Source organism: Hirundo rustica, chromosome Z (assembly GCF_015227805.2).
Source record: "Hirundo rustica isolate bHirRus1 chromosome Z, bHirRus1.pri.v3, whole genome shotgun sequence".
In the NCBI taxonomy this organism is placed as follows: Eukaryota; Metazoa; Chordata; class Aves; order Passeriformes; family Hirundinidae; genus Hirundo; species Hirundo rustica.
The window spans coordinates 73,179,136-73,192,114 of NC_053488.1; the positions used below are offsets into that span (position 1 = coordinate 73,179,136).

A 12,979-nucleotide genomic window follows, 5' to 3' on the forward strand; every position below is an offset into this window, starting at 1 on the left:
TAAGCTATGTGCACAAAACACTTCCTTTCTAAGCTTCTTCCCAAAATGCTCTGGGCATGGAATTAAGGAAAGCAGTGGTGTAGGACTTAGGAAAACTCTTAGAAGGAACATAATTAAAATATGTGCTCAGATGTACACCAAAGTAATTTTGCTTATGCAGTGTCATGAAAAAAACAATGAAGAAAAGAGAAGACTCTCTAAGGAAGGATTTGCAGAAGTTTCCAGAACAAGAGGACTATATGACAGGTGAGGGAAGTGATTTGTGGAAAACAGGGCCGCTGTGGGAGGAAAAAGACAGACTGGAGGGTGGTTACCAGAAAAGAAAGGGAGCAGAGAGTATGTCTCTAACTCCAAGAGCAGTGGAAGAGCGAGTAATGAGGAATTAAAAAGGGCTACTGAGTCCATAAAATGCTGTGGAACCAGAAGGGTGGGACCAAGCATAGCCACCATGTGTAAGAAGAATTCAAGCCAAAAAATCACAAGAAGAATCTGGAAGTGTCTGTGTGCACCTGTCAGAACAGTATTAAGAGGTCTGCAGCATTGGCAAACACTAGGCTGCAGCAGAGAGGATGCAGGTACTCCAGAGGCCAGCAGCAGGAGTGGTCAGTCATACAGGAGTTTCGCTGGTCCTGACAGCAGTGGCCATAGCTCCCCATGCTGGGCCCGCAGTCACAGAAGTGCAGTAAGTCCTGCAGAGGTTCTGGTGATCTTGGGCCACGCTGTGGCCTGCTTCCGCTTTCCTTCTCCTCTTGTGGGCGGAGGGATGTTTAGTCCAGTTCCAACAGCAGCGGTGGCTACAGTGGTGGTATTTTTAATGGGTTTCTCTCTTTGAGGCAACCCTGTAATTTTCAGTGTTTCCAGCTTGTTGCACAGTCTGAAGCAGATGTAAGCTTGATATTCAGGTTCTGGTCCAGTTGTAAATTTACAGACTTGGTTACACTGTGGGACTCTGGGATTTGGTTGGAACTTCTGGGCTTGTCTGTAAAATAAATTTTTTTTCTGAGCAAGTGATGAGAAGTGTGCCATGGCAAAAAATGCCCATGGAAGACTTAGGCTATCTGAGGTCTTGCAGCTTTAAACATCAACTGCTTAAAACATAAAACAAGCCAAAAAATCCTCCATGAAAAAAAAAAAAAATCATTCTATAATTTCTAACAGTTTAGAAAACTCCTCTCATTCCCCACACTACATACCTCCATCCATGTCTCCTGCAGAACAAGCAGCTATAGAAATCTGAAGTGCAGTTGTATGTGGAATCCTTGGTTTATTCACTTAGCTCTGTGCCTCACTAATCAGCCTTGTGTTCACAGCTGCCCTCCCTTTGAAGTGCAGAAAGGTGCCCTGACCTAAACCTTCCCTCCTTGCACCTTCTGTTGCATATGGAAACTGTGTCCTCTAGCACCTACTAAGGCCAGGTGCCCGGCTAATGGCTTTTGACTGCATGCACATACAGATTTCCTTGGCTTTTGTAATTTGTGCTTCTGGTTTTAGCTTTTAAATCCATCATCAGGGCTGGCATGGACATCCTGGCTTACCCATCCACTCAAGCTCTGTGCCAGCAGTATCCCTTTTGTAAAGCACCTTGAGATGCATGCTACGTAAGTATATATCCCATTGGAGTAATCTGGTGCAATAATCTGGAGGCAGAATTTACTGTCTGAAACGTGTGGACATCTGGTCTCCTGTTATATCATGCTTTGCAACCAGTTAGAACCTATAGATTTATTCCCACGTTTTTTGTGTGATGCTGTTTCTGTTGCATGAACAGAAAAGAAAAGACACTTAGAATGCTACATGCATGGTTTATACCTTCAGGGGTATTCACATGACCTCTGTGCCTCCTGCTTTTTGGAAGGCATCCTGGGAATAACACCAGGGATTAAATTAACTCTGTGTTATCTCATTTTGAAATGTGGGAGAGGCTACCACTGCCCAAAGGAAACAATCTTCTTCCTCTCGCCTTCTCCCAAGAGAATAAAAGGATCAGGCCATAAAGACATATCAGAGATCTTTTCAAGTGTAAAGACCTTATGTCCAGAGAACTGAGCTCCTTTCCCGTTTGCAGATGCCTCTCTCCTTGTCCACAATGAAATAACAGACTCTCCAGCCTTCTTGTGCTGCAAAGGCTGGTGTTTGCCCTCCAGGACCTGACACGAGGCATGAGAAAGACAAATATTCTATCTTTAAACAAATGCTGCAACTAAAACGAATAAACCTGCCAATGTCTGGAAATTGATCAGTTCAGTAGTAGTAAATACTAGATACATACAGAGACATATCAACAGTATGCCTCATAGTAAGTACTGGAAAATGACAAAAGAAAGTTCATCTTTTTATCTGGTGGCCCCAAATAGTCTCTTTTTCATGAGGTTGCTTCAGACCTGAATATTCTTTTGGTAGAGATTAGGCCATTTGGGAAACTGCCATGGCTGGGGAGGAAATCCAGCATCTCAGTGATCAAACTGCAACCACCATCCACACATTTGTGCAGAAACCAGCAGATGGTACAAAACTTTAAATTTGCTTCTTTGGCCGGCTGATTATTGTGTGGTAAATTCCACTGAAGGAAAGATTTTAGCCAGCTCTGCATTCACCCTGTTCTATCAAGGCAGCAAGATATGGAAGTGTTTGGAAGAGAGGCTGGAACTTAATTTTTCTGGTGAGTTCTTGTCAATGGCTCTCTGAAAACCGTTCCCCCCAGACTGACTGCCTATCATGACAAAGAGGCTGAGGCTTCTTGACTTCTCCTGCTTTGAGCAGCCCTCAGTTCCACTTGAAAACAGGGTGACAAGTGTGTGCCATTTTCTGGGAGGTGTTGTGTGCACAAGAGCATGTGAGACCTTGCTCTGCCAATTGTCAGTCAATACATTCAGCAAGAATTGCACTATCATTTTTCAGAAGGGAAAGGCATCTCTCAGTTCCTGTCATTTAAAGCTGTGAGGCATTTGAGTATTGCCTTGAACGTCCTAAAACAGTGATTTATGATGCTTTTTAACCTAATTATATAACACACCCAAGAATCTTAACCTTTGCACCACAGAAGAACAAACTTCAAACAATTTCCTCTTCATCTGTATTGCACCACTCACTTTCTTGGAAAAGACCCACATTTCTGAGTAGATATCACAGAAACTGAAAACTTCTACGTCCACAGCCTAAATGTGCTGTCCCAATGTGGGGAAGCATTACTTCTCCTGCGTCCTGCCCTGACAAAGGAGTGGAGCAGGCTATCATTGCCCTCTCAGCCCTTGACAAACCTGGGACTGGGATGTGCAGGCACTGCTGTGTGACATCCCCAAAAAATAGCCCAGCATCAACAGCCCGAATTAAAATCTAAAGCTAGAGGAGCAAGTGCACATGACTCCTGGTGCAATAATCACTGCAGAAACTGTCAGGGGTGACTCAGAATGCATGTATGTGTAGCTGTTCTCCAGTGCCCTGGCAAACAAACCCACAACTTGATCGCCCGCTGGACAGCAGGGAACTTAATGCCTGATGCAGGAGCATATTTAGAGCCCTCATCCTGTGCCATTGGCTGCTGAGCTAGCAGCACGGGTTACTAAATCTGAAATGGCAGTGCAATTGCAGTAATTCCCACAGCAGTTTACCCAATGCTTATTCCAATAATAAGGCAAAAGGAGGACCTGCTAGGGGCAGAAAATCTGAAACTGCTGGTGCTGTGTTTCACATGATAGGGAAGAAGATAAGATTAACCATCTCAACTGCATAACTGTTTGGCTGCAAGTCATTAAAACTAGCAATTTTGCATTGTGCTGAGTTCAGTACACTGAATGGTCAGGCCACCTCTTCTACTAAAAACCAGCCAGTTTTGCTGAGCAAGTCTGGAACAGACTTGGGTATCTTCTTTGGGTATCTTCTTTGACAACCGAACCCGGTAGGGCATCTTTGTTTTTATAAAATCTGTTTCATGTTACTTCAAATTCAACAAGCCCAGGAATATGTTTCAGTGCTGTGATTTGCCCCTCTTTTTTTCCCTGTGCCCAGAACAAATGTCTGTAAGACTACAAAATTGAAGGCAAATTTGATTTTTTTTTCCTCTTGCTCTAAACAGCAAATAATGCAGTGACAGATGTTATGCTCACCAAGCAAATCTTGTGCTGTGATTAGCTATTATTAGCATGTGTCTAATCTCCAGGGGGATTAAGTGGCTCATCTAAGCATGGCTTCGAGTATCAGCTGTGTCTCACATGGACATAAACTAATCTCTTTTGTTGGAAACAGATGAAGTGATAAGTGTTTGGAAGCCTTCTAATTTACAGAAAACACTGCAGTTTGTTCTCTATCAAATCCCCATGTCAAGGTGAATGAGAACATTTCATATTCCGTGTCAGTCCCTTTAAAATCTAATGGGCATCTAGCCCTGAAGTGCAGTTTAAGGAGTTACTTTTTATGCAACTCTTTTAGTGGCCAAGCAGTCCTAGTTACCATGAGGTCATTCCTGTGTGGACTTGCCCAGGTTGCAGGAACAGGACAGGTTCAGTCACGACTCTGCGTGCAAAGTACCACTGCCTCCCTCTGAAGTGTAAATGGAAGCTGCACAGAGGCCAAATCGAAGTTGCCTCTGGCAGCAAGGATAGCTTTTTCCAGGCAATGGGCAGCCCTAAACAAGTTGCCGGGAAAACAACAGAGTTCAGGGAAACAACCAGCTACAGGGCAAAATTGTGTGATTCTTTTCAGGAAGTCCTGGGCAAGAGATGGTAAGTGGTCACAGAAGAAATCCCAAAATATCCAGAAGGCTTTAGTCTCACTCTGGAAGTCCAGACTGTTGGATCAGAATCAAAAGCTTCTGGAATTCCTGGGCTGACTCCAAAGGAGTTACAGGGTTGTCCCAGGTGGTTATGTCCAAGGCTTCCCAGCACATAGCACCCAGTGTGAGGAATAACTGCTTGTACTGCCAACTCCTTTTTGAATGTCTGAAGTCTTAGATATCTCAGATAAGCCTGGGCAAAAGAGTTCAGGAACAGCCTTTGCAGATAGGGAAATTCTTTGGGCACTTGAGAACAGCGGGCATGGTTTGCTGCCAAAAGTACTCTTCTAGTGATTTCTGCCTTCTTGTCTTCTTCTGATGTATTGTATTCCCATGAACGGCTACTAGAAGGAACATTTTGGGAAGGAGAGAGCTCTAGTATTTATGTAACTGGAAATGTTGACAAAATTAGCTAAGAAGAACATACATAAAAATGTTTAATTGCACAGAGAACTGAGGACTCCCAAGAATTTGATGTGAACATGATGCAAGCTAAACTGCATTTTTGCACCTTTTTGTCCCCTCCTCCATGTAGGTAATGCATAATGTCTTCCTACTCTTGAAAGGATCACCTTAATTTGATGATGCAGGTATGAGAAGACCTAATTATGTACCTGCTCCATGCAAGTTGTCAAACTTGAACACGTGCCTATGCAGATGCGTGTGTATAGTCCAAGTGTTTCTCTAATTAATGCTCTGTGCTTATTCTCCTAGCATGTTAGAAGCAGGAAGACTTCAATGAGACAAAGCAGTGGTACAATCAAATCATCAGATTTATTAGCTTTCTGGGCAGCTTTTTCCATTATGTAAAAGATGTGTTTGTATTAGTATAGCAGTCAGACCCACTCGTGTGAGGATTACAGTTGGTTTTTACATAATGGATTATCCAAGATTAAGTGTTTTATTCAGGCACACAAGCAAAAATAACCAATTAGTGACTTTGCACATTCCTTATTTAAAGGGAGCTGGAGGGCAATTGACACAAAAGTCTCCTGCTACCTGCAGCCCAAAGACTGAAGCAGAGGATTCTCAAGGATCTCCAGCATCTCTACTCAGAAGGTAAGTGTCTCTTCAGCAGAGGTGGGATCAGACTGGCATCACTTGCAGCAGAGAAATGCAGCTTGCTAGACAGCAGCTAGGAACAGCCTAGTGTAGCTGCATGGGTGTTTGGGCTCTGGGTTGGTAGCTCAGCTTGGATGGTGCTGAGAGGTGTTAGATAACTGTTCTATCTTGGCGTCAGGGCAGGTATTCAGTGTCAAATACTCTGCAAGAATGTATCATACAAGTTCTCTCTTCTCAAAGTCTGAGAAACAAATATACTGGGATATAGATGAGCTGCGATACCCGAGGAGAAAAACAGCCATGGGCGCCTAGTGGTTGTGCGGCAATGACAGATCAAGCCTCTAGAAAATTAATATTATTTGTCATGTTTGTTGAAGGAATAGTCAGAGGGCAGCCAATACTAAGGTGTATTATGCCATCAAAGTAGGTACCTAGGAAAGGCCTATTTTAGTGAGGAGAACTGGTGATAAATAACACAACTTTGCTGGCTTGAAAGCAAAGTGGACACTCACTGTGAAACAGTTAGAAACAACATCTTTAAAATGTACAGTGCTCATCAGAACATTTTTATTCCAGTAAAAACAAAATTCAAAACTTTTCAATTTTTTACCACTTCTTACTCACCTTATCTGTAGTCGGGCTTGATATATAATACAAAAATTGAATTAACTGCATTACTACCACTGGCAAGCACAATGTTCTTCCAAAGTAATTGCCATTGATGTCCAGTTTGGGCTGAGTTTAGGCATCACACTAACTCAGAATCAGTGGAAGGGTTGGTTGTCTACTTAGTATGGAAAGAAACTAGTTTTAAAGTTATGGAAATGCATCTGTAGCACTAGCTATCTCCATCTACTGCATGAAATAAATCCCCATGTTTGCTTTTGTCTTGCAGAATGAAATACGCACAGTATGTTTTCCTGGCCTCGGTCTTCTACACTGTTAAATACAGCCTAGCTCAGACCTGTGCAGTGGAGTCTTTCTCTGTGAAAGACAATTTTGATCCAAAAAGGGTAATTATGGTTACTTCAATAGCACATGTGAAGAAGTTATACATATAAACTGTTTTTCCAGGTTATGAGTTTTGTTCATCTAAAAGGGTTTCTTCACCAAAAAGTTAACTTCTTTCATATTCTGTCTTGTTTTTGCTGTTCCTGTATTTTTCTTTTCTCGGTACTTTCTGAAGATCATGGTAAAACTGGCCTTGAAAGCCAGGGATGTTACTAGAATTCATCTTCTGTTAGCTTGGCACAACTTTGAGCTTTGAGCAGTTCTGTGAAAGGAACAGTTTAGTTCCAAACAGAGAGGAAACTCAAGCACAAGCCATAGGGTACTTGCATCCACCACTAGTCCTTCCTGGGAATCATAGCATACAGATATCTTACCTAGTCTGGTATGCTGAACACTGACTCCTGTTTAAGCACATCACCTGTGCTTCTGAGGAGAAAACGAGGGCTAACTCGCTGTTGGACTTGTGTCAGTACCTATTGTAACTAATGGTCAGGAAACATCACAATTCCAGGAACAACTGGGATGTGGTGAGCATTTTCTCTATACAAGACTGCCTTTGCTGGAAACAAATCATGTCCATGGAGAGCTTTGGGAATATCCCAATTTTAAAAAGTCAAAGTTTTCACTCCGGTTCCTGTATTTGGGAATTATGGCCTTGCAGGCTTGAGCACAAAACTTGCCTAACACATGTCATTAGTTTCACTGAAGAATCAAATTTAACATGGCTAGCTCCTGCTCTTCTCAGCATTCCTACTGATAGTGTTAACTTTTAAGGGTCTTCCTCTGGTCACCTGTTAAGACCTTGTTTTCATTTCACTAGGTACTTCCTGTTATGTTTTCAGGGCCCATTTTGCATGGGTATATTCTTTCCCTTGATCTCATTCCATTTCTCTCTGCTGTTACTCTCCCCAACACACCCTCTCTTTGTTTGGAGTATGTAGTCATCACTTTCTGCTTTGCTGGGTAGACCCTTTTTGCCATCAGAGATCAACTGTGGCCTCTGGCAGCCACAAGAGGCAGAGATTGTCTCCAGCCAGCTTGCTACAGTCTTGGTACCTGTGATTTGATATTGTTGAATTTGGTATGGTATTCCATTGAAGAGAAGGGTCTTGAATAGGAACAGGGAAGAACCAGTCTGATTCTCAGAAGACGTCTTATGATGGGACATGCTTTTGGTGTGGGGTCAACTGTGTCAGCAATGTCTCCCTTGACAAGGACAACACACATAGAGCAGTGCAGAGCTGCTAGACCCACTGCTTCTGGCACAGAGGCAAGGGTTCATCAGGCAGCACTGCAGGATCCCTGTGCTACATTCCCACCCAAACTCAGACTGGCACTTATCAGGCAGTGGGGAGTTAGAAAGGCACACTGATCACAAAATCAGTTTGTGCTAATCTTATCACGGTGGCTAATCCAGATATTAATACACTTTCATGACAGTATGCAGGGAAATGGTATGCCCTGGCCAAGAAGGATCCAGAAGGCCTTTTCCTTCAGGACAACATCTCTGCTGAATACACTGTGGACGAGGATGGCACAATGACAGCGTCCTCCAAAGGCCGAGTGAAGCTTTTTGGGTGAGCTCTCTTGACTTTCAATTCTAGCTGCTGTCACGACATACTGGATGAGGGGGGACATGAATGATGATCTATCCTGAACACACAACATGGCTGAGTTTTCTTCATTGAAAAGGGAAGTTTAGCCAAAGTATTAGATTAGAAGCTAGAGGTCAGATACTCTTGGGTCTTGAATTTCCTCACAGCCTGGCTTAGGTTTGGGTCCATCACACAACTACTGCATAAAGTCAATTATTAAGTCAAATCTTGATTGATGGGATGCTTAGATAAATTAATTGTAATCAAGTAAAAAAGCAAATGAAGGCTTGTGGGGCTGTGAGGGCAGGAGAATTCTCATTTCACTGAGAGGTTCAGGGGAAGGAGAGGAGCATTACTTTCACAGGCGTCACAACACAGATTTCTGAGGAAAACCTGTGGTTAACTCTTAGATGTAATGGCCTGAATGGACAGATGGCAGGAAGCTTAGAGTTTTGCCTGTTGGTCATGATTACTACAGGGAATTACAGCATGTAAAGAGATTAAATAGCTTTCTGAGCGCAGAAGAGAAAACCTGTGGCTTCCAATACGCTAGCCCTAGCAGGTGGCTACCTATGAACCTTGTACATTTTCATAGTGCAGCACTCCAAGATATTTTGGGAATGGGAAAATGAGGTTTTGCAGGCATGCCATATTGTGCAAGGCAGAAGACACCTGAAAGGACTCTTCAGAAAACAAGCGGGGTCTCAAGGCTCCTGCAAATTTTATTTCTGCAAAGGCAGGATAGGGGGAAATACAGCCTGAGCAAGGAAGGGAACGAACCCCCTTCCACTGTTTCACAAGTCCAGGTAATGCCTGACAATTGTGTTGAAATGTGGATGGCATTTAAAACAAACAGATACCAAACAGAGAAGGGCATTGGAACAAATGGACACCCAGAGGGTTCTCAAAGGCTGTGTGACAGCTTTTCACCAGCCTGGTAGAGGTGCTTAACTATTACTGTGCTTGTAACAGACATTCCTGTGCCTATATTGCTGGGAAGGGATAGACGGGAGATCCAACTCCCTGCTTCTTCCTGGGACACAGCTACTGACCCCAAAAGAGCTCAAATGTAGGTGAGCTTGCCCTGCAGACTGCTAGATGGGAGCCAAGAAACAGCGCTCATTATTGTGCTTGATAGCTGTCTGCTGGTACAGAAATGGGTGGCAAAAGCTTACTGCAGTGAAGGCGGGTCAGGGCACTGCCCCATGCCACAGCGCAGCTGCACAGCAGAGTTGGGGACCAGAGAGCAGCAGCAGTGATTGGGGGGTGTCACAGATTTGCGTTACTTAATGGCAGTGGCTTTACATTAAGAAAGCCCATGCCCAGGGCCTGAGGCAGTTGTGCCCAAGTCCTGAGTGAAGGACAGCCATTTGAAGCTCTCGTGCTGCCAGGTCTTACCTTGAGTCTTATGGATCTCATTGCAGTTTCTGGGTGATCTGTGCTGACATGGCTGCTCAGTACACGGTACCTGACCCAACCACTCCAGCAAAAATGTATATGACCTACCAGGGACTGGCCAGCTACCTCTCCAGTGGTGGTGAGTTAAACTGTCCAGCCCCCTGACATTAGTCAATTGCTTACAGCTGTCCAGATGTGTGTTTCAACATATAAGCAGGAAAAACAGTTCAGTTCAGATTGCTCCAAGTGAAGACAAAACATCCTTTTTGGGGAGGATGCTTTATCCAAGCAGTGCATTTTATCTCCACAGAAAGGGTGGCATCCAGAGACTCCCCAGAAATCTGTCTTATACATTATATACGTTAACAAGGAGGCTTAGAGGCATTGGGCCACGCACAATGGGTTCTGTACAGCCAGGTGTGGTGCTGAACCAGGGAAGCCATACTTCCTGGGGCCCACTGCGGGCATTATATTACTGCTGAGGTCAGTCATCCTTGTACTCCTCACAACTAAACAGAGGAGACATGTGGACCCGCAGCTGCACCCCAGCAACAAGACATATTTCTCCTCAGACAGACACAGCTGGACTCAAATGGAGCTGTTACTCAAGTCCACCTTTCAGAAACTGCTCATGTTGAACCTCACTTATGTGCCCTTCAAAGCCCATCCTTTGTGCCCGAGCCTCCCACAGCTGCAGTTCTCCAGCTGGGCAACTTGGGGAAGTTGGGGAGGACTTCTAATGTGTAAGAAAGAAATACATTCCCTTAGTACTGGCAGAAAAGCCACACCAAAAAGAACTTAGTTGAGCAAGGCTAGAAAAAAGGAGGAATGTTTTACTGAGGCTTCCTGTATAGGAAATGTCATCTGTACTCTGTGTCCTTCCTTCCACCATGCTTGAGCAAGCAACATAAAGAGGTATTTTGTCATAGAAAACCTAGAAAATCCTAGACTTCCTAATACTCCTAGCCTAAGAAACAAAAAGGTGAAAATGCACTGAGCTTTGTGGGGAAAATTATGGTCTCAAGATGCCCTGTGCTCGTCCCAGTTTCTTCCCCTCATGGTGTGGAGATAAGCTGGATATATGACATGATTACAGATCCTTTGGAAAGCTACCCCTGTCATGTGAAGTTTGCCATTTCCCTTCTGACACATCTACCTCTGCTCTGTTGTGTCCACTGTGTGAAACCTGTGTGTTCTGTTTCAGGGGACAACTACTGGGTGATTGACACTGACTATGATAACTATGCCATCACCTATGCCTGCCGCAGCCTGAAGGAGGACGGCTCCTGTGATGATGGCTACTCCCTGATCTTCTCACGCAACCCCCGTGGCCTCCCCCCAGCCATCCAGCGCATTGTGCGCCAAAAGCAGGAAGAAATCTGCATGTCTGGCCAGTTCCAGCCTGTGCTTCAGTCAGGTACTTCGGGCTAATGAGCAAACTCACTGAGTCGCACAGTAGGTGACTGCGTTTGCTGTTAATGTGACGGAACTACAGCAAACGCAGTTCTTTCTTAGCAACCTTTTCCTCATGTTAGACATAATAGGAAAAGAGCTACAAAGGGAAATCCATGCAAGGACAAGGGCCTGCTACAGTCTGGTTCTGCAGCCTTAAGATTGCTATTTACAGGAATCCTGTGTGTTTAAACTGGTACACTACCAGATCAGCCTTGTTACTGCAGTAGACAGGATAGGGATGGATGCAACAAGCCGCTGTTTCTGCACTTGGAAATGCTTGTCTTGGCCACTTGCATAATAGCATCTTACCTTGGGTCTGTTCAGTGTCCTCCAGGAAAAGATGAGAAGGACCAGGAAGGACCAGTCTCACACTCCTAAGTTCCACCATGACTTGTATCTTGTGTGATCTGACTAGCAGGGTTGAGGGGCTCTGAGCAGCATTTCTGACTGTGTCTGCTGGCAGTGGGAGTCAGCAGTTGCACCACACATATGCAACACAGAACAAGTCTAAAGCCCATTTTGAGAACATTTTTCTGGAGGTACAGGAATTGATCTTCTAGTTCAAATGTTGTCCATGAAATGGACAGATACTTTTTTAGGGCTATGTGGGAGGCAGGAATTCTACTTCGCTGGCAGTTGAGCCCCCACACCCTTCAGAACCTCACTACCTTGCCTGGAAGTTGACCCTTTATTAAGCCATGTAACACACGTGTTCTGCACTGTGGGACAAGGAATGGCAGCTAAAACCTTGTGAACAGCACACTGTTGTGTTAGCCAATCCTCCACTACAAAGCAGGTACTGGCATCACCAAAGGCCGTGGGCATGGCAGGAGCATCCCCACCCCATATCCCTCTGTACTGCTCCCTCTAGCAGAGGGAAAGCAGCTGGCTGGGCACTCTGGAAAGCCGAAAGCCCATGGCTAGCTGGGAAAGGCTGCCTCTGTTTGTGCCAACAGACAGAGAGAAATGCAAACAGAAAACTTCTGCACCCTGAATCTCAGTCTTGTACTGTGATTCAGAAGTGCCCTAGGAAGGCTGTAGTTAAAACTTCACTGGAGACTTAAAGGCTGTTAAAGAACTTTGCAAATTTACTTACACGGACTAAAGTATACTTTTCTTTCTTTCCAGGGGCCTGCTAAAAGTACACTTCTGATCCTATCCTTGAGCACAGAAACCAGACCTCTCGGTCTTGAAGCTGCCACTCAACTAATAATAATAAAAAAAATCATAGTATGGAATAGTGTGTTTTTCCTGAAAAACACATGAAATTATTGGGGGATCTTTAAACAGTGTGCAATATAATAGTGATATTTGAATTTTCATGGGAATACCTAATGTGGCATTTGTCAATAAATGTTTTGGAAAAAAAAAGGCACCTCTGGAACTGGTTTTTATTGCCTCCTTTCCTGCCTGTTGGGGAGCATAAGGACTGAGGATGCTCACTGAGGAGTGGTGAGACAGTAGCCAAGGGTGTTCCAAGCACAGGCAGGGCAGTATCACTCCCCAGCACTGAACAGGGAGGGTGGAGCACGGATCGTGAGAGGGGCACGTCCCCTGACAGTGCTCATCATCAGACAAAGCATGGTAACTGGGTAAGTCTGGGATTCACAGAGAAAATCCAGCCAGCGAGGGTGAAAATGCACAGGGCAAGGTGCAGGCACATCAGTGAGACCGTTACAGCCGAAAACAG

General features: G+C 44.4%; 1 protein-coding gene across 1 annotated transcript; it reads left to right on the forward strand.

The window, feature by feature from the left end:
• The first annotated feature begins 1,538 nt into the window (after nt 1-1,538).
• On the forward strand, nt 1,539-12,656 carry LOC120765457 (purpurin). Its single transcript, XM_040090345.1, has 7 exons — nt 1,539-1,598; nt 5,730-5,827; nt 6,726-6,843; nt 8,282-8,418; nt 9,861-9,973; nt 11,039-11,251; nt 12,418-12,656. The coding sequence occupies exons 3-7, from the start codon at nt 6,727-6,729 to the stop codon at nt 12,426-12,428; spliced, it is 591 nt and encodes a 196-aa protein (XP_039946279.1). The 5' UTR covers nt 1,539-1,598; nt 5,730-5,827; nt 6,726; the 3' UTR covers nt 12,429-12,656.
• Nucleotides 12,657-12,979: the final 323 nt, after the last annotated feature.

Excerpts from the sequence above, each read along its gene's own strand:
- LOC120765457 (XM_040090345.1), top strand. The coding sequence starts at position 6,727 with ATGAAATACGCACAGTATGTTTTCCTGGCCTCGGTCTTCTACACTGTT. Across the intron at positions 8,419-9,860 it reads GGCCGAGTGAAGCTTTTTGG|TTTCTGGGTGATCTGTGCTG; the intron begins GTGAGCTCTCTT and ends ATCTCATTGCAG. Across the intron at positions 9,974-11,038 it reads CAGCTACCTCTCCAGTGGTG|GGGACAACTACTGGGTGATT; the intron begins GTGAGTTAAACT and ends GTTCTGTTTCAG.